This window comes from Macaca thibetana, chromosome 11 (assembly GCF_024542745.1).
Source record: "Macaca thibetana thibetana isolate TM-01 chromosome 11, ASM2454274v1, whole genome shotgun sequence".
In the NCBI taxonomy this organism is placed as follows: Eukaryota; Metazoa; Chordata; class Mammalia; order Primates; family Cercopithecidae; genus Macaca; species Macaca thibetana.
This window is the reverse complement of record NC_065588.1, coordinates 115,385,174-115,405,997: the sequence shown is the minus strand read 5'-3', so window position 1 is coordinate 115,405,997 and position 20,824 is coordinate 115,385,174. Positions and strand designations below refer to the sequence as shown.

The following is a 20,824-nucleotide window of genomic DNA, read 5'->3' as shown; positions in this document are numbered from 1 at the left end:
GCACACACACACACACACACACACCCCCTGTATAAATAAATAAATAATTCAATACTGCTAATGGCGAGAGAGACAGTCATCACATAAATAAATAAATAAACAGATAAATAAATAAATAAAAAAGGTTTGCTAGGAGCCCCAGGCAAAATGGTCCCCTAGAGTTGTCTCGATGAAGGCAGTCCGAACGCGAGGCTCTGATGCCTCTCACAGCTGTCCTGCTAAGATTTTTGGTGGCTCTGGGAAGCCTTTGTCTCCATGGAGGGAGACTGAAGTCCAGTCTGGGTTCCTGGGCAGGGATGAGGGTTATTTACAGTGGCTGTACATGCCCTCCCCGGGGCACCTGCCCCTGTCCCAGGCACCTGCCATCCGGCCTTCTGTGGTGACAGCACTGGCATCCATTAGTCTTTGTGGGCGGGGCTTAGATCTCGGCCAGAGGCCCGGTATAGGGAAGCCGGGTCGTCCACTGCTGCCCGGGCCCCTTGCTCCTCTCTTCTGATGGAGGAAGGGCTGTTGTGGTGGTGGTTGCCTTGCAGTCTCAAGCCCCATGGATTAATAGGATGGGAAAGATTGGGTAGAGGAGATGTCACTGCTTCCAAGAAAAAGGACTATTTTCCAAATGTTTTCCCTGGGGTGGGAGGGATAAAGAACGTTTGACCCCTGCTTCCCCATAACCCAAAATATCTAAAAGCTGGGACTGGTCCTCTCTCCCTCGCTCCCTCCATGCCCTGTCCCGCTGCTGTTGCCACCACAAACTTGAAACTCACCCACAAGCCTCCGGAAAGCCAGTCAGCTGGTGAGGGGGATGCCCAAGAGTTTATTTTAAGGATCTTATTCCTCACCTCCCTGTTCTTAGCGCCTTCTGTGGATGAAGCAGCTGGTGGTATTTGTATATCGGAGATCAGCTTACCCTCTCTGCCCAGCCCCAGCCAGGGGGGACTTGGGGTGAGGGCAGAAATAAAGGTGGGTCTTTCCCAAGCTGACAAGAAACCTCAGAAGTCAGCAGGAGCCCAAGACATGGCACATCCAAGCCCCTCTCCCCGGCACCCTGGATTCGGGTCTTTTCCCCCAAACCTGAGCCACTGTGCCCCATCCTGGCAAAATTCCTGAGAGGCAAGGGGAGTGGCTTAAGCTGAAGGGTGGGTGGGTAGGTGCCAGGCTGCACTGGGTGGCATCCAGGGCGTGGCAGCCTGGGCAGAGGGGAGGGGGCTGGCAGGCGCCAACCCGAGGGTAAGGCCAGACTGGCTGGCGCTGGGGCCTGGCAACCGGCCATGGCACTGGGGAATGTTCAGCAGATGGTCCCGTGGAATTAAGTTGGTGCCAGCTAGTGGGGCTGAGGCATATTTGGGAAGTGGGGCTGGAGACCAACCTGCCCTGACTCTTCCACTATCTCCTTTCTTGTGAGGTTGCAGGGCCCCTGTGAACAGCCAAGAGGTGTTTTGTGTCAGCCGTGCAGTGGCCTCTCCACAGCTGGGATCTGCTGGGCTCTGTCCCCTTACCATGCTGAGATACTGGGAGCAGCAGAATGACCCCTTCCTTTTTGCTATCTATCGTCTTAACCATCTCCTATCTCCTGACACCTCCCACCAAGTCAAATGTCCATGTCTGGTGTTCAAGGATATCCCTTCTTCTAGGACCCAAGTGTCTTCCAGCCTTTGCTCTGGCCTGTTTGAGGAAGTTAAAGGCCTGACCCCCTTATCTTGAACCTGAACTGCCATTGGTCTCCTCCTTCACCTCTCCCCGACATGGGGGTCCATCCACGTGCAGCCATGAGGTTGGACGAGGGGAGCATCCGGGGAGGTGAAGAGAATTACCACGGGCCTCCTGTGAGCAGTGGAGGAGAAGAACTGTCTCCACATTTTCCTGGCCAGAGCTCAATTTTTGAGTCACAAACAACACCCCCCCCCCCCCCCCCCCCCCCCCCACCCCCCCCCCCCCCCCCCCCCCCCCCCCCCCCCCCCACCCCCCCCCCCCCCCCCCCCCCCCCCCCCCCCCCCCCCCCCCCCCCCACCCCCCCCCCCCCCCCCCCACCCCCACCCCCCCCCCCCCCCCACCCCCCCCCCCCCCCCCACCCCCCCCCCCCCCCCCCCCCCACCCCCCCCCCCCCCCCCCCCCCCCCCCCCCCCCCCCCCCCCCCCACCCCCCCCCCCCCCACCCCCCCCACCCCCCCCCCCCCCCCCCCCCCCCCCCCCCCCCCCCCCCCCCCCCCCCCCCCCCCCCCCCCCCCCCCCCCCCCCCCCCCCCCCCCCCCCCCCCCCACCCCCCCCCCCCCCCCCCCCCCCCCCCCCCCCCCCCCCCCCCCCCCCCCCCCCCCCCCCCCCCCCCCCCCCCCCCCCCCCCCCCCCCCCCCCCCCCAACCCCCCCCCCCCCCCCCCACCCCCCCCCCCCCCCCCCCCGACCCATTGCTTCTTACAAAACCTTGAGGTTTTCTTTCCTTTTTTCTTTTTTTGTGCCACAAGATGATGGTTCTCTCCATATGCCCAGGCCTGAGCTGGGCCCCAGGGTGGTGCTGGTAGAGGCTCCTAGCAGGTTGATCTAGAGAGTGAAGCCCCCGTACCCTCTTCTCCTCTTCCCCTAGGCAAGCAGGAAGGACAAGGTATAGGAGCCCTCACTATCTGTCACCAAGGAGAAGGCAGTTGAGGGCAGGTGGTTGGGGGAGGCTGGCAGCGCGAAGGGGCCCCCAAGGGCAGCTGGCTCAGGGGCACTTAGCGCCTCGTGCTGGAGTAGCTGTCTGCTGAGCTGTAGCTCCGGCTCCGGCTCCGGCTCCGGCTCCGGCTCCTGCTCCGGTTCCGGCTCCGGCTGCGGGAGCCCAGGCTAGGGCTGCGGGAGCTAGAGCTGCTGCTTGTGCGGGTCCGGCTCCGGGTCCGGCTCCGGGTCCGGCTCCGACTCCGGCTCCGGCTCCGACTCCGGCTCCGGGAGTAGCTGCGGCTGGCCGAGCGGCTACTGCTGCTGCTGTACCAGGAGGAGGTGCTGCTGAGGCTGCCGGACGAAGAGGGGCTGGGCCGATAGTAGGGGATGGGGCGTTTCCGGGCACTGCAGAGACCAGCGAGAGGAGGCATGAGGGCCGGTCCCTCCCTGCCTCCCCGCAGCGAGCCCCAGTCTTGTCCCAAGGGAAACCAGTATCCTCCCTTTTCCCAGTTCCTTAGGAAAAAATACTCCCTTTCCACTTCTCTTGCAGTCCTGAGAACACATTAAAGTAAAAGTCTCAGCTTAGTGCTAATATATCTTGAGAAATGATTATCTCACTTTTTTCTTCCCACCAATAAGCAAGCCTGGAGCTCACAGCCTCCAGCTTGCAACAGAATCTACATCTAAACTTTAATCATAGTTTTGTTTAGCTATTTTTACTTTTACTAGAACCATCTATTTATGGCAAAAGAGGCTAATTTTCCATTTACTGTACTGTATCAAGTTTCCTTTAGAAATAAATGTATGAACCTTTGAAAAGGGTCATATCTATTTAAAGAAAATTAAGAATAGTACGGTTGATAAACAGGCAAGGCATACGTGGTCAAGATACTGGTGAATGACTGAAGATTGGAAAACACTGAATGGGTTAATCAAGATGAATAATTTGAGATTGATTAAAGAAACTAGACAGCCATTTGGAAATGCCACTCTCTATCTTAGCTTTCCTCTAAGTTGACCCTAAAGATAATAATAACACCAACAACTTGTATTTTGTGCTTATTATCCTGGCCACTTATTAGCTGTGTGACATTGGATCAAGGGAGTGGGTTTAGAAATTATGCTAGGAATTATATTGTATTGTATTATATTATATTAATTACATTTTTTCAGACAAGGTCTCGCTCTGTCACCCAGGTTGGAATGCAGTGGTGCGATCGCAGCTCACTGCAACCTCCACCCCGCCGGCTCAAATGATCCTCCCACCTCAGCTCCCAAGTAGATGGGACCACAGGTGCACACCACCATGCCTGACTAGTGTTTTGTATTATTGGTAGAGACAGGGTCTTGCCATATTGCCTAGGCAGGTCTCAAACTCCTGAGATCCAGCAATCTGCCTGCCTTGGCCTCCCAAGGGTTTAGGAATTCTTTACAAGCTGAGGCAGGGTGCCCTGTGGGATATTTGAGAAGGGGACTCCATCACCCCAGTCTTGCTATCTGAGACACACGTTCTTTTTCCTCCTCCTGGTCATCTCCAGGGAGGATCCCTGATTCCTCAGTCCAGTCTCTGGACTCAGTGGCAGATGCTTGGAAGGCCAGCAGGAAGAGCCCAACCCAATCTTAGGGTAGCATTCAACCATTCTCCCAGCTTTCAAGGCCTGAGAAATTTGCTTGCACTCACTCTGCTAGAGCTTTTCTCTTCTGAGGCCTTGCCTGTTCCAGGAAAGGTATCCACCTATTCTGACCAATCAACAATGGCATATTGTGTGCTCTGCATTTAAGTTTACAAAACTCGTTCATATCTTTTTGCCCCTTTTCATTTCATCCTCATACTTCTGGGAGTTATTTCCTCCAATATCTCATGGATGAGAAAACTGAGATTCAGGAAGGTAAGAGCCTTTCCTAGATCACCTGCAAAGTGGCACATCCAGGATTCCACTCCACATCCAGTGCTCTCCGACTTATCCACCGTGGCTCCCTCTAGGTTCCTTTGGCACCTAAGTAATCCTATTTGCCCTCTCCACACTTGGTTCAAGGTATAATTACGTATAGGTTTATTTAAGACTGACAGCTGAGTGTACAGGTCTGAGGGTTGAGGTCTGTCTCTACTGCTCCGGTTCCACCCCCAGACCAACGTCCCGCCACATTGCTTTGACCTCCATTCCCTGGCCTAACTCCACTGTCTCCCCCAGCTCCGCCTCCCCGGCCCCAGCTCCACCCTCAGGCTTTGGCCACACCCCCATGCCACACCCGATTCTTAAGGCTGGCCCCGCCTCCTTCTTGCAGGTCCTGCTGGTTGAGCTGGGAGACTCAGTCCCAAGGCTTTCAACAGTCATAATTTCAACGATGTTGGGGTTGGGAGTCGCACAATCCTGAATCCCAGCCCAAGAAGGCCTAGGGAGAGCCCGAGGCTCGAATGAGGAAGAATGGGAGTAGGAACGAGGGTGAAGATGGGTCCCGCTTTCCTCCTGGCCTCACCTGGTTATCCTCCGGGCCTCCAGGTGGCTCGGAGAGTCTCTCCGGCGCTTCCTCATGGGCGAGTAGGACCGACGTCTCCGACGCGCTCGCTCGCGCTCCCGCTGCTGCGAGTCCTTCTCACTGTATTTGGGATCCCGCTCCCTGAAGGGGCGCGGGGGGTTACTGGGGAGCTGGGGCTGGGCTGGATTTTCCGCGTGAGCGCGTGGGAGAGGGACACTCCCTTTCTTTCCCACCCGACTGGGTCAGGGGATGGGGTCTGCACGTTGCCGCAAGGGAGACCGGAGGGAGGATGACGGGGCTGCGGCAAGAGTCTGCGAGGGTTGTTAGTACCGTAGGGGTGGGGACTGGGCGTGTGCAGGGGTGCCAGCATTTGCAGGTGGGCATCACATCGGTGCAGGTGCTGCAGGGGTGAGGACGTGAATGTTACGCGGGCCCTGGTGCATCGGTAAGAACTGAGTATAGGGATGGTCGGTAGAGGCTGAGAGCTGGGGATATGAATTCTGGGGTATGTCTGTGGGAGTGTTTGGGCTGGAGACATTAGGAAACAAGGGTATATTTGGTGCCTCGCTGCCACTCCTGATTGGACAAAGGGAACTGTAAGAATGCTGAGTCAGGGTCAGACCTAAGAGGAGGAAGGCCCGAGAACGGGGAGGCGGGGCCAGAGAGGAGGATCAGAGCAAAGGGGGTGGGGCCTTGGACGGGCCTAATTTAAGGGGCGGGGCCGGTACCTGCTGGGGCTGTAGCGGGAGTAGCTGGGGCTGCGGCGGGACCGAGAGCTTCTGCTGGGCGGGCTCCTCTTGCCAGACTTGGAGGAATAGCTGGGAGAACGGGAGTAGGACCTGGGGGAGAGGTAACAGCCTCTGAGGAGCCTGCTGAATGTCCGCCTGGGTTGTCCAAGACGGCTTCCGCTTTATTCGGCGGGTCCCTGGGCAGTGACCTTTTTCTTTCTGGAAGCCAGGCAGAGGAACTGGGCCCTGATCAAAGAATGAAAGTTCCTCCCCACTGGGTGGTTAATAATAATACCAACAACTTCTATTTTGTGCCTACTATCCTGGCCACTTACTAGCTTTCTTAGGGTTAGGTACTATTATCAATTTCTTTTTTGCAGAGGAAAGCTGGACTCCCTGAATTTATGGGCTGATTCGTTTGGATAGAATCTTCCAATTTCTGAGATTTCATGTCTCATTCTGCTACATTATTATTCTACATGAGGCAGTCAAGCAATTACCAATAGCTATTGAAACTGGGTAGCAGAATGCAAAAATGGCCATAATTTTTCTTCTCCCAGTGTCCACATCCCCTGCAATGTGACTTTGCAGCTCCTTTCACTGAGAGGAATACCCTTGAATCTGTACTGGTCTTGTTACTTGCTATGGCTAATAGAATAGCAGAAGGGATGCTAATCACTTCGAAGCCTTGCACAATACTGCGCTCTCTCTTGGAATTCTGCCAACACCATGTGAACAAACCAAGACAGGCCTGCTTGAGGAGGAGAGACCACATGGAGCAGAGATGAGTCAGCTGGGGCCTTTCAAACCCTCCAGCCCCCAGCCAACCCACCAGCCAACCCAATCAAAGGCATATGAGTGAGCCCAGTGAGATCAGAAAAACCATCCAGCTGAGCCCAGACCAACTGCTGATCCACAGGATTAGGAACTAAGTAAGCACTTGTTTTAAAGATGCGAAGTTTGGGGATAATTTTTTATGCAGAAGTTAATTGATACACATTAGCTCATTCTCATGCCAATAGCAGCAATAATAACTGATACTCATTATGTTCTGTATACTGTTCTAAGTACCTTATAGTCCTCAGAACAATCCTTTCTGGTAAGAATTGCTATTTTTTCATATTGCAGATGGGAAAACTGAGGTTCAGAGAAGTTAACTGACTTTCCCAAGGCCACCAGCTAGAAATGGGCAAAATGAGTATTCAAACCTAAGTTCATCTGACTTCTCTCCCCCATTGGTCAAAGGACCTCTGCAATTAACTAGTTTCCTAAGGAGAAAGGTGCTGCAGAGCAAAGGTCAAAACCACACTCACCTTTTTTCAGAAGAGGTGGATCGGCTTTGAGTGTACCTGGGGGAAGCCCTGGGATTTGGGGATCGGGATGAGTGACTGGAGGATCGGGTGCTGGCATAGGAGGAGCTGCGGGAGCACCCTTTCATGGGTGAACCCCGGGCTGTGGATGGGACCAAACTGGACTTCTTCACTTCGGCACATTCCAGACACGGTGACTGAAATCCCCTGCAGGAGGGAAAATGTCCATGAGCACCGACTGCCCACTACTCTGGGAGCATCTTGCGTGAATACCTCCCTACCTTGGCTTAGGCTGTGGTGCTCTCATAGAACCCTCCTTGCCCCTTTTCCCATCTATTCTCTCTGGAAAGACTTCCCAGGCCACATATGTTAGAGGAGTAGAGAGAGAAGATGCCTTAAAAGTAGACAATTCAGGTTAACATTTCCTCAAGTGTGAAACACATACCACTGGGAACACAAGTGGAGTATTTTAGGATGTCATCAGGCATGGGCATGATGGTAAGTAACATCAAATTACATGGTGAGAAATTTATTCCCTGTCTAGTCTTTTTCTGTCCTTCTGATTACATTAATGAGAAAGCCCCCATTGGGTGCTAGTCGGTTTGTAACACCTCTCTAACACTTTGTAATCTCTGTAAGAGGGAGAAGCACACCTCAGACTCAGCCTTGGGTAGGCAACTGCAACTAGTAGGATTAAATCCATTGTTTTAATCATATGTATTTTTATAGGTACTTTTTCTTTAGGATATGTGATTCTTTTTTTTGGTTTGTTTGTTTGTTTTGAGACAGAGTCTCGCTCTATCACCCAGGCTGTAGTGCAATGGCGTGATCTCGGCTGACTGCAACTTCCGCCTTCCAGGGTCAAGCAATTCTCCTGCCTCAGCCTCCCGAGTAGCTGAGATTACAGGCACGTGCCACCATGTCCAGCCAATTTTTGTATTTTTAGTAGAGATGGGGTTTCACCATGTTGGCCAGACTGGTCTCAAACTCCTGACCTCACATGATCCACCTGCCTTGGCCTCCCAAAGTGCTGGGATTACAGATGTGAGCCCCCGTGCCCGGTCAAGGACATTTGATTCTAATTTTCTATTTCAGATAGTAATGTAATTTTCCTTTTACTTATATATTAAAAAATGAGTTTATTAAAGTAAACAGGAATATCAGTAGTACGTGGATATGGTAAAAATCAAGATGACTTGTTGTTGGTTTGGTTTTGGGAGATTTTGATGTCACTCATTTTGCAGATGGAGGACTTGAGACCTCCCAAAAGACAGAGGCTTCAGGATCATCAGAAGGTTAGGGTGCTGTCTTCTGTACTCCCACCCTCCTAGGGCCAGGCTGACCTCCGTTAGGTGCTCAGTGAAGGCATATTTATTTGGATTGGGCCAAGAATCAAGTTCAAATCACATTAATATGGGTTTCAAGGCTCACGATGACCTGGCCCCTGCTCACCCCTCCGATCTCAGGTCTTGACTCTTTCCTCTCCTGATTCCAGCTGTCTTAGACTACTTGTTCCTCCTGAAATATCCCTATTCTCTTCCTTGTCTCCCGGCCTCAGAACATTCTGCCTGTCTGCAAACCCTCTCCCATTCCCTCTTCATCTGGCAACCCCTACTTACGATTCTGGCTTTAACCTGACCTCACCCTTTCTGGAAAACCTTGCTTGACAGCCCCTGTCCCCTGTCTGGGTTGGGTGACCTCCAATGTGTTACCACAGACCTTAGTTCCTATGTTTCCCCCATCCCTATAGACTTACTTAGTCTTATACTTGTTCGCTGTCTCTTCTGTCCCAGATATTGAGCTCCTTGGGGACAACTCCCTGGGGACCTTTTCAATGTTCAGAGAATTTCACAAGTGTCATTTCATTCCCAACAACCTTCTCAAGTTGACGCTATTATTTATTTATTTAATTTTTGAGACAGTCTCACTCTGTCGCCAGGCTGGAGTACAGTGACATGATCTCGGCTGACTGCAACCTCCACCTCCCGGGTTCAAGCAATTCTCCTGCCTTAGTCTCCCGAGTGGCTGGGACTACAGGTGCGCACCACCACACTCAGCTAGTTTTTGTATTTTTAGTAGAAATGGGATTTCACCATGTTGGCCAGGATGGCCTTGATCTCTTGACCTCATGATCCGCCTGCCTCAGCCTCCCAAAGTGCTGGGATTACAGGTGTGAGCCACTGCACCCAGCAACCAACGCTATTATTACCCCCAAATTTACAGAGAAGTATCAGAAGGGTTTGTTATTTGCTCAACACCACCCAGAGCCTCAAACCCTGATCTGTGCAGCTCCAGAGCCCACACCCCTCCCACCTCACCAGCTCCCTACCTTCAGTGCCTATGGTTCCTTTGATTTAGAGCTGAGGTCTCTTCCACTCAGTCCATATTTATTGAGCCCTCTCTGCTCATAAATGGCATGACATAAATAGCTGTGGACTCAACCATCATTTATATTTCAAAGTGAAAGGCTGGGTCTAAACTATTTAATTTGGCTGTCCATGGAGATCAAATTAAACAGGTAACTGCTAGATGTCTCTCAGGCTTTAGTTCCTTTTTGGGGGATTTATTTGCATTTGAATCCTGGTGCTGCCACTTATTAACTGAGTTTCTCAACCACTCTGAGCCTCAGTTTCCCCATCAGGTAAAAAAAGGGTTACAAATAGTACTATCCCATAAAAGTTTTGAGGAGCTGAGGAAGATTATTTCTGGAAAGCATTTGGTAGTGTACCTAGCATGTGATTTGGGCTCCATGAATATGAACTGCCGTTATTATTGTCGTTGTTACTGCTATTTCAACTTTTCCTGCATAATAGCACTGCAGTATATCAGTAAACATGTGTCCTCCTCCTCCCTTCTGGGAACTTCACTGCCTGTTCTTGGAGACACTGATATTCGCCCTGGCCCAGCTCAGGTTCTCAGCCAAGCATGGGTGTGGGCTGAGGCCAGGGATGACCTGGGGCAGGCAAAAGGGAAGACTGTTCTGCATGTGAATGTCAAGCTGTTTGTCCAGGACTGAAGTGGGGTATGTGTTAGGGACAAAGAGTACTCTGTCTTTGAAGAAGCTGTTAGCTGCTTCAGCGCTAAGGCTTTAGTGATCTTTTGAAAATCTTGGCTACATGGAACAAAGGCAAACTCCCACCCTCAGAAGTAGAAAAACCTCACCGTTAACATGACAGAGGGCATCAGCAAAGCTTTTCCACCCATCCTGCACCTGTGCATCTGCCCCATAAATTATAAGCTCCTGAGAAAAAGGAGACTGTTCCATTTTATATCCCCAGCACCAGGCTGAGTGTCTGGTAGAGAAGACTTGCCTGATAAACAAGTTGAGGAATAAATAACAGAATGAATGGTACAGACTAAGTGATCAGTAAATTTTAGTAGCTATTATGATGACAGTACCCTCAGTAATTAGCATTTTGTTGTGATTTCTTGAGTGAGAGAGTAAGCGGGTGACGAAGTAGAATTACAACTGGCTCATATGCAACTGTATGGAAGAGTTTTCTGCAGGAAAACTGTATCTAGTGAGTGTGTTAAGATGGGTAAAAAAATGGAGAAGTCTCAATGTTCTCTGATATGTTGATAAATTATACTATGGTATATCTGTATCTACAATTAATAAACTTTATTTTTAGAGCAGTTTTAGTTTCATAGCACAATTGAATGGAAAGCACAGGGAGCTCCCATACATTTCTTGCTGCTACACACGCACAGCCTTATTCCCCACTATCTGCATCCTCCACCAACGTGCTCCATTTGCTACAATCGATGAACCTCCGCTGACATATCATTATCACCCAGAGTCTATAGTTCACATCAGAGTACCCTGTTGGTGTTATACATTCTATGGATTTGGACAAATGTATAATGACAGTTATCCACCATTGTAGTATCACACAGAGTAGTTCCACTGCCCTAAAAATCCTCTGTGCTCTGCCTATTCATCCCTCCCTCCCCTCACCCTCTGGCAACCACTGATCTTTTTACTTTCTCCATAGTTTTGCCTTTTCGAGAATGTCATACAGTTGGAGCCATGCAGTGTGCCACCTTTTCACATTGGCTTCTTTCACTTAGTAATATGCATTTACGTTTCCTCCATGTCTTTTCATAGCGTGGTACCTCATATCTTCCGAGCACTGAATAGCATTCCATTGTGTGGACATATCACAATTTATGTATTCACTCACCTACTGAAGGATATCCTGGTTGCTTCCAAGTTTTAGCAATTACGAATAAAGCTGTTGTAACATCCAAGTGCAGGTTTTTATGTGGAGATAAGTTTTCAATTCATTTGGGTAAATACGGTGATATGTTCTTAAATGACAGTGACTTACAGTGAATTTAATGTTAGACTTTCTTTCTTTCTTTTTTTCTTTTGAGATGGAGTTTCACTCTTGTTGCCCAGGCTGGAGTGCAACGGTACAATCTCAGCTCACTGCCACCTCCGCCTCCAGGGTTCAAGCAATTCTCCTGCCTCAGCCTCCCTAGTAGCTGGGATTACAGGCATGCGCCATCACACCCGGCTAATTTTGTATTTTTAATAGAGACGGGGTTTCTCCATGTTGGTCACGCTGGTCTCGAACTCCCGACCTCAGGTGATCCGCCCGCCTCAGCCTCCCAAAGTGCTGGGATTACAGGCGCGAGCCACCACACCCTGCCAATGTTAGACTTTCTTCTAAGATTATTAGTAAAATTGTCATCTGCTTTTCTGCCTGCCTAGCCTCCATCTCTTCTGATACCAATAACCTGGCTTTTCCTATAGAGGAATGTGGGAAGGTTCTACTCATTAGCCCTAGTGATGGCATGTGACACATTCTGGCCAAAAGCATTATCATCCCCTGGGACAGTGATGGGCAGATGACCTAAGCTGGGCCAAACAGAACCAATGAGCACCTGCCCTGGTGTTTTGCCGAAATCTTTGAGAAAGAAGCACTGTTCTCCTGTTGGCTGGCTAAACCGATAGAATGTTAGCTACTTGGCATATTTGACAATGTTTTGGGAGGATCTGCTTGAGAATAAGGCCAGTAGAATGAGGAAGCAGAATAAGAGATGTAATGAGAAAGACATATTTCCAGCAACATATTTTTGAGCCCCTGAATCCAGCTGTACCTGAAGCTAGTGCCACTAGCGTTTTAAAACAATTAAGCCAGTGTGAGTTAAGTTTTCTCTCTGTTACAAATAAAAGAATCTTGGGGGTGGAGTGGGGGAGGCTGGGATGAGAGCATGAGAAGGTGGAGCTAAGGTGGGAGACTCTCTATCCCCCACCCCGTGCAGTGCACTGACCTTGACTCTCTGCCCCTGCTGGTTGGGGAGAGATTCTCCAACATGGCCCCCTTGTTCTGGGGTGAGGAGGTGGTGAAGGAGTTCCCTGAATCAGAGGTGTTGCCACTGTTGAGCTCCCGGCTCTTGCTCAAACCCCCGCTGGGGCTCCCCTTCTCCTGGCCCCGAGACCGGGCTGAGCTGGTTTGCGTGGAGGGTGGTGAGGACGTGTCATTGCCTGAGTCGTACTCCTGGGAACGTCCTCGCGAGGTGGTGAGCGGGCTGGCTGTTTTGGTAAAGAGGTCAGCAGCAGACCCCGACCCAGTGATCTGAAAGCAAAAAGACCCGTTGGACACTGCTGAGCGCTGGGCCCATGGGCTGTGTCTAAATAACCAAGAAATGTTTACCGTCATGATGCACTGTAACGAAAGGAAAGAGAGAGAGAGGAGAAGAAAGAAGAGACGCCAAAAAACAAAAGCACAAATTCCTGAAAGAATACCACAGAAAGGAGATTTTTTTTTTTTTTTTTTACCCCCTGCTAGGATAACTGGAAGATTTAGGTATCATGCAGAGAAACAGCATGCGATTCAGGTTAAACAAAAGAAAAAGGAAATTATACAAAATTTAATTTCTAATGAATTAAACAAAAGAGTCAACTCAATAGAAAGGGGGTGTAAACACCCTTAACTCAACCTAAAACAATAATAAAAAATAAAGGAAAGGGAAGGGGAAAAAGAAATGGAACTATGGGCCTGAAAAAATATATCTTGGAAATCAAAAATAAAAGCAGGTAAAGCCAAAATTTTAAACTTCAACCAAATCCTCAATTAATTTAACAATTTTTGGTTTTGAAAAGAAAAAGTTGCCTGAATAGAACCCTAAACAAATATCACATGGGGAAAAGAAATGAAATAAAGATGAGAGTTTGTTTTTGTTTTTTTAAATATAAAGTCAAGGTCGCAAACTGACATTTTAGCAGTTTTCAACTAAAGGGGAAAAGAAAGGAGGGGACAAAAAAAAATGGAAGTCAAATAGTCTGACCAAAAATAAATGAAAAAAAGGGTCTCTATAGATATTTGTGTGTGTCCTTTTCCCCTTGTAGAAGGTAGCTAAGGTTCTTGAGTGGCTTCTAATAAATTCTCTCATGTCTTTGCGGATTATATCCACTTACCAAGCAAGAACTCCTCCTTTAGTAGGTAGGTAAGGTGTAAGAGAAAGGGAAGAGCGGGCAACGTGAGTCCATCATTAGAGTCGCAATTGACAAGAAAAAACACACACCTTTCTGCACATCCTCAAACTTGGCCCTGAACTTTGAGTTTTGGTTTTTTCAGTGCCCTTGACAGGTGGGGGCATCAATTCTGTTTGGTTTTGTCATAAAGGGGACCTAACCTAGCCAACCTAATCAATCCCTTAGGGCCCAAGTTGGAGCAGGAAACCCTTGTGGAATATGCCAATGGCAGCTAGAGTATGGCATCTACTACCTAGGTGTGAATGTCGAGGGGGCACGAGGGAGGGAGGATGCGAAACAGAGGGCTTTGGAACGGGCTTGGAGATTGGGCTTTGGGGTGACTGGGAATAAAGAGGGGCCCCCAGAACCCTGTCTAGGGCTGATCTAGGACCAATGAAGGAGTAAAGGAGGCGATGGAAAGCCAGCACTTGGGAAGGTGAGCACACTTTTAGAAGCAGGATGGTGGGGGGGCGGGGGGGGAAGGGGCGGTTTCTTTAAATATTCAGTCCTGTTGTGGCTGGGATGACACAGTAAGTTTGATGCTGGCCTCTGCCAGCAGTACCACGCTCAGCTGTGGATGGGAGGGACCCCTGCCCTGGGCCTCCTCCAGAGATAACCATCCCTATGGGATGAGAAATCTGGGGGACCAAGAAGGCACCCCCTTAAGACTACTGCCTGCCTCAACCACTCTCTGGATATCTGAGATCCCAGAATTCTCTGTTTAAATGACTCCTATGCCCCTTTCCAGGTCTCTGTAGGCCTCATCCATGGATCCATTCTCCTGCAGGGAGAGCATGCTTCAAGTGTCCACACTCCTAGGTCCAAGGGTAGCTATTTGGACAGAACTTGGATGTTCAGGCTGAGGGGTCTATATGCATGTGTGTAAGCCCCATCATGGTGCTGGATGTGCCAGATTCAGGGAGAGAAAGGGATAGTTCCGGGGCCAGATTCTCCCCCAACTGCTATGTCCCATCCTGGCACTCTGAAATGGTCCAAGATTCTAAAATCATAACTAACTTTCAGATCATTTTGAAGGTATGTTTACCAAGATAACAGAACATATTTTATTAAGTTTGCTGACTTATTTATGACCATTTAGACATCTAATATACGGATCTTCTTCTATAACTTTGCTCTGACGTCACAAATGTTAGGGCAGGCTTCACCAAAAAGAGCCTACTCTTTCTCCCAACTTTATCTTGTGCATCTTGGCCCTAAAGGAGGGGGCGCTTCTGGAATTTCTTAAGAACCATTTCTGCCTTCTCAGCAATTGGTCATGTGGGTGAAACACAGACACAGTGGAACTGTGAGAATAGCATAACTCCAGCGCTCAGGGTGTCAGCTCTTGGGGCCGGGGAAGCAGGGATTCCTTTGTAGATTCTCCCAGGAGGCTTTGCACACAGGCAAGGTGATAGTCTAGCTTTAGCAAGTTCTGTCCACCACAGCTGCCATTTTACCTGCATGGCACCTTGGATAGCTTTGCTTTGGGAGAAGGGACCTCAAAATAAGTTTGCTCTGGTGGAGTCTTTTAGAGTGAGACTTTTAAAACAACAATGTAAAGGCCCTGTTCCCATTCAGTCCTCCTATTTATTTGTCTTCTTGTTTTGCGTTTTGGATGCCACATCTTTCTCAACTCTGGAGTTCAGTGGTAATACATGTATCTCCACCACCCCTGTCAGGAATGTATCATGCCAGACAACTAGACCCTGAGATCTGTGATCTCTGGCTTGGGCTTGGTACAAGAATGGGATCATGGAATCTTTGCCCCAGAGATGGTGAATGGTTGGTAGCCAGGGTGTTACAAGTGAATCCAGCAAGCCCGTCTTGGAGGGAGCTAGGCTGGAAGAACTCAAGGACAGGGGCCTGTGAGTACAATAATTTTCATTATCTTGTGGTTTGCTACCTGGAGGCTGCCAGGCTGGGCCTTTCTCTCCCAGGTACTTGTTCCTAGTCTTGACTATGAATTTCATTTTTCCTGGTGCACCACGGATCCCCGTAGGCAAGGATTTCTTGAATGTGAGGCCCCTCCAGGCTAGTGGATATAGAAGGGGATCTGGCCTTGTTCATCTTCTCAACCCCATGCCCTGAGCTCACAGGGATACTTTCAGAGTATTACCACCTGTCTGTGACTTATCTACATGTAACTTGTGTGGTCAGAACTGATAAATCTACAAGGCATCATACTTTTCCATCATCACCAGAAAACAGGGATAAAGGCACTATTGAAATGTTCTCATTGGGTTAAATTTGGTGCCTGCAAATACCAACTTCTCCTGCATGTTTAAAAGTCCCATTTCTTCGAATGGATCTAAACTCTTCGACATGGATGAGAGTGTTTTTTATACCCCAGCCCTGCCTACTTCACACATAGCATCCCTTCCACACCATCCCACCCCAGCCCCATAACCTAAGCTGACTGATTCAGATTTGAGTTTTCTTGGTTCTGCCATCCCATCTTGTTCTAACCCCAGGCCATGTGCACTTGCCATTTCCTCTGCCTAGAATACTCCTCTCTTCCCCACTTCACATGGCTCAATTTATTCATCCTCCAGGCGTACTATCACCTCTTCTAGAAAGCCTTCTGTCATCCTCCAGACCAGGATAGCACAATACTCTGTACTTCATTCATTCACTGAATCTTGAATTCACTCACTCATTCAAAAATGAATGTCATTTGTGTGCCACTGCCTTAGTAGAGTAGTTGCTTATTTTATTGGCCGTCTCTCCGACTGGGTTTGGAGCTTGCTGACGGCAGGGCCGTGACTGGTTCAATGTTGCTCCCCAGCATTCACCAGTGCCTGGCACAGAGTAGGCACTCAGTAAATTTTGTCTAATGAACAAGTTTGCGCTCAGGTCACTTGGAAGCCTCTGTGGGCCTGCCTGACTTAATTTATTGTAGAGACAACTGGGTGATCAGGCCCAGGTGGGATCCAGCTGGGTGTCTGCCAGCTTCGGGAATTTGAGAAGAAATCAGCCTCCATCACACTGAGAATCGTTCTAGGAAACTTGGGAACCCCTGGCTGAAGCTTGGGGTCTCAAGACCAGCTCGGCTGGGTGTGTGAGCTTGAGGGAACCTCTAGAATCAAACATTTATTTTTATTGATATATAATAGATGTACATATTTTTGGAATATATGTGATATTTTGATACATTCACATAATGTGTAATGATCAGATCAGGATAATAGAGATAGATATCCATCACCTTAAACATTTATCTTTTCTTTATGCTAGGAGCATTCAAATTATTCTCTTCTAAGGCCAAGTGCGGTGACTGATGCCTGTAATTCCAACACTTTGGGAGGCCAAAGTGGCCAGATTACTTGAGGTCAGGAGTTCGAGACCAGGATGGCCAACATGGCGACACCCTGCCTCTACCAAAAACTAAAAAAATTAGTCGAGTGTAGTGGCACATGCCTGTAGTCCTAGCTACTTGGGAGGCTGAGGTGGGAGAGTCACTTGAACCTGGGAGGTGGAGGCTACAGTGAACCAAGATCACACCACTGCACTCCAGCCTGAGCCAAAAAAAAAAAAAAAATTATTCTCTTCTAGTTACTTTGAAATATACAGTAGATTATTGTTTACTAGAGCCACTCTACTGTGCTGTCGAACAGAAGGTCTTAGAAGACAGTTTGGGGTCCAGACCCCTGGCAGAGAGAAAGAATGCTCCCTGTTATTTCTCTCATTCCGCCTGATGCTCCTCAGACCCAGGACCCTGAGAGGAAGCACACAGAGGCTCTGTACAGATTCTCAACAGCATAAGCTCCAGGCTTCAGGCGAGAAATGTCAGACCTGCAAAACCTTCCAGATGAAACAAGCTGTGCTGGGTCTTCTTACTTCTTATTCCACTCTCTGCTACTATGGGAGCTCAAGTTCAAAGACGGACTGAGTTCGGTCATCTGCATGTAGCAAGGCTGCCAGCCTGCATAGTGACTTTGTTCCCATTAGGAAAAGGTACTCCTATAGAGATTGGAACGATGGTTACTAGAGACTGGGAAGGGTAGTGGGAAGTGGAGTATAAAATAGGCATGGTTGCTGGGTACAAAAATGCAATTAGAGAGAATAAATGAGATCTAGTATTTGGTAGCACATCAGGATGACTATAGTTAACAATAATTTTTTTTTTTTTTTTTGGAGACAGAGTCTCTCTCTGTCACCCAGGCTGGAGTGCAGTGGCACGATCTCAGCTCATTGCAGCCTTCAAGCAATTCTCCTTCTTCAGCCTCCCAGGTAGCTGGGATTACAGGTGCCTATCACCAAGCCCGGGTAATTGTTTTTTGTATTTTTAGTAGAGATGGGGTTTTGCCATGTTGGCCAGGCTGGTCTCAAACTCCTGACCTCAGGTGATCTGTTTCACCTCAGCCTCCCAAAGTGCTGGGATTACAGGCATGAGCCACCACACCCGGCAGAATGAGCAATAATTTATCTTATATTTTAAAATAACTAAAAAAGTGTAATTGGAATGTTTCTAACACAAAGAAATGATACATGCTGGAGGTGATGGATGCACAATTACCCTGATTTGATCCTTACACAGTGTAAGCCTGTATCAAAACATCACATATACCCTGGAAATATATACATAAGAATTAAATTTTTTAAAGGAAAAAACAAAAAAGGTGCTCCTTATGGGTTAAGAATTAGAAAAAGGTGCCTTTTCTGGCCAGACAGATTAGAAAAGAGATAGTACACCTTTTTCTGGGCTGCAGCAGTCCTGAATCTGTATTCAGAGCTTGGTAAATGGAGAGCAGGGGGGTTTGGATCTCCCAGTTGCTCTCCATGCTGGTCACCCTCTCAAAGAGCACAACCAGCATGACATCATGTCCCTAGCAGGTACATCTGGAATGAGCAAATCATCTCACTCCATCTGGCCTGCTTAGAAGATTCCTCTGGCACAGAGGAGGTGGTAACCTGAAGACATTCATTCCTCCTTCTTTTCAGCTGAACTCTACTTGGTATTGTCTTTACAAGTCTCGCTGGGCTCTGTTTATCCTTCCAGGTGGTAGGAGCATTTTCACAAAGCCATCAGCAGAGATGTTCAGATAGTTTAATGGTCTCCTAAACCCCAGACTCCACCTTCTCCAGAGCTCTCCATTCACTCCACACGAAGAGGAGGAAGGAAGACACACCTGAGGGAAGCCCAAGACAGGATGGGAGAGGTCTGACCATGAAAGTGCAGAGGAGACATTAGAGTTGTGAGCTTCTGATGGGCTGACAATAGGGGCCTCTCATGGTCTTGCCTCTGCCCTTCCATCCCTGGGTATTGCCTTCCTAGTCAGCTACTCTCTCTGGCACGTAAGGTGCAAAGAGTCACCACCCTCCGACACTGATACAACAGGATGGTTCTCCTTTGCTTCTTTCTGCCTCCTTATTTATGTAATAGGCCTCTCATAATTCATCTTTGAAGAGCTCCTCTTCATGCATTGGGAGTTTCTGTCTGTGCATGCAACTGCTCTTTGTCCCCAAGACACTTGTTAGCAAGAGCCACTCCAGATCCTCTGTCATCTGGTAATAATGCCCTCCAGGTACCCAGGACCCCCTTTTAAGAGCTGGAGCCCTCACACCAGGGTTCTCTTCTTTGGTCAAATTTTACCTCTTCTTCCATCTCAGCCCTCACCCTCCATGATGTCTACATAAAAGCCTACTCTTGGGGTTATGGCATGAAAATCCAGCTTCTACAAGATCTACTTAATGATCAAGTGAAATAATGCCTGTCTAATCTGGATTCTTAGAAGTCGAGATGGAAAATGAGTGCCAATAACTTGAGAGGGGAAGGAACTTCTCTAGTGGAGTGTGGAAATGATGTAGAGGAGAGAGGGAGCCAAAAAAAGATGCATTATCAAACCAGGTATTACAGTGAGCAGCGGATGCTTAATTTTGGTGATGACACCCTGGGAACCAGTGTAGAACACGCACCCCAGAGTTAACCTCAACCAAGGAGTGAGGGAGCTGGGATATTTATACACCAGTTCCCCATCACTCACAGGTTGAAGGTTGAACACTGGAGCATAAATTCTCTAGTATGTCCAGACTGCCAAACAGGCAGAGAAAATAGGTTTTGGCAGCAGAGAATACCATCTGGAAGCTGGAAGTCAGCCATGTGCCCCAAAGTGCAGAGGGTGAGGATCTATATATGGACACTATCTGCTTCAATATCCCAGATCAACACTGGAAAACTGGTAAGCCGAAACCAGTGAGCCGAGTTATGCTTTGTTTCAGACATGCTTTCTTTAGCTCCCTTAGTATGTCGGAAGTAAATTGGAATTAACTGCCAACATTGGTAGAATGGGGAGGTTTCACATAACAACCCCATTTCCAGTTTCTGTTGAAAAATAAGATCTGGCAACATTGGGCCCGAATCCCTGACTGGCAAGAATCAGCTGAGAGTAATTACAGCTTCCCCTTTTAGATGGGGCATGAGATCTCCTGACCCCAAACCCACGAGATCATTGTACTCATATCTATTAGCTGCCTGGCCACCAAGACATCTAAGTTGGAGACCCTCTGTTTTAAAAGTTTGTTGCTACTCTGATCCCACTGTAAGCAACATAAACCTGGTACATTTTGTATGTTTCATGTCTTCCCTTCAGATCTGTGAAGTGAATTGCTTCATCTCTCCCATCTCGATCTGTTCAATCCCTCTTGGACTTTCGTCAATGAAAGGAACCGGGAGACCAGATCCATTAAACCATATCCCGACCTCAGAGTTATTATAAACTCCTTCTTTCTGGGTCAGGGTAGTCAGTCTCAGACTTTTTAAAATTTATCTAAAAAAATTTTAAATACAGAATGCTTTTCATGAACTCAAAGCCATTGGGGGGAAGTGAGCAAATATTTCCCTTTTTACTCCCTCAACTCCCTCCAATGTGAAGCTCCAGTATCTCTTCTCTCTCTCTCTCTCTCCACTCCAAAGCTCGCCTCATCTCCTTGTTCCTTAATATACTCAGTGTTCACATTCAGGTTTTTCTAATAAGTAATTAAATCCCCCCACCACGAACTCCAACTCCCTGGCGTTTCACTGGGAGTCTCTCTCAGCCCTCCGGGGAAGCCGGCACTGTTATTTATTGTTTTTGTTTCAAATCATTATTTAATCAAGAACGGGGAAAAAAGGCAACCTCTCACTTACACTTCAAAATTTAATTTCAGCTGAATTCCAAGATCAAGAGGCAGCACGGCCTAATAGGTTACAAAAATACAAT

At 48.5% G+C, this 20,824-nt stretch overlaps 1 protein-coding gene across 1 annotated transcript in view; it reads right to left on the bottom strand.

The window, feature by feature from the left end:
• Positions 1-2,399: 2,399 nt before the first annotated feature.
• Positions 2,400-20,824, bottom strand: part of SRRM4 (serine/arginine repetitive matrix 4) — a 172,368-nt gene continuing 153,943 nt past the window's right edge. The window contains exons 9-13 of the mRNA XM_050747987.1: positions 12,422-12,726; positions 7,145-7,348; positions 5,832-5,942; positions 5,104-5,244; positions 2,400-3,030 (exon numbers count right to left, since the gene is read on the bottom strand). Of these exons, the coding sequence (XP_050603944.1) occupies positions 2,703-3,030; positions 5,104-5,244; positions 5,832-5,942; positions 7,145-7,348; positions 12,422-12,726 (1,089 nt within the window). The 3' untranslated portion in view covers positions 2,400-2,702. The remainder of the gene's footprint in view (positions 3,031-5,103; positions 5,245-5,831; positions 5,943-7,144; positions 7,349-12,421; positions 12,727-20,824) is intronic.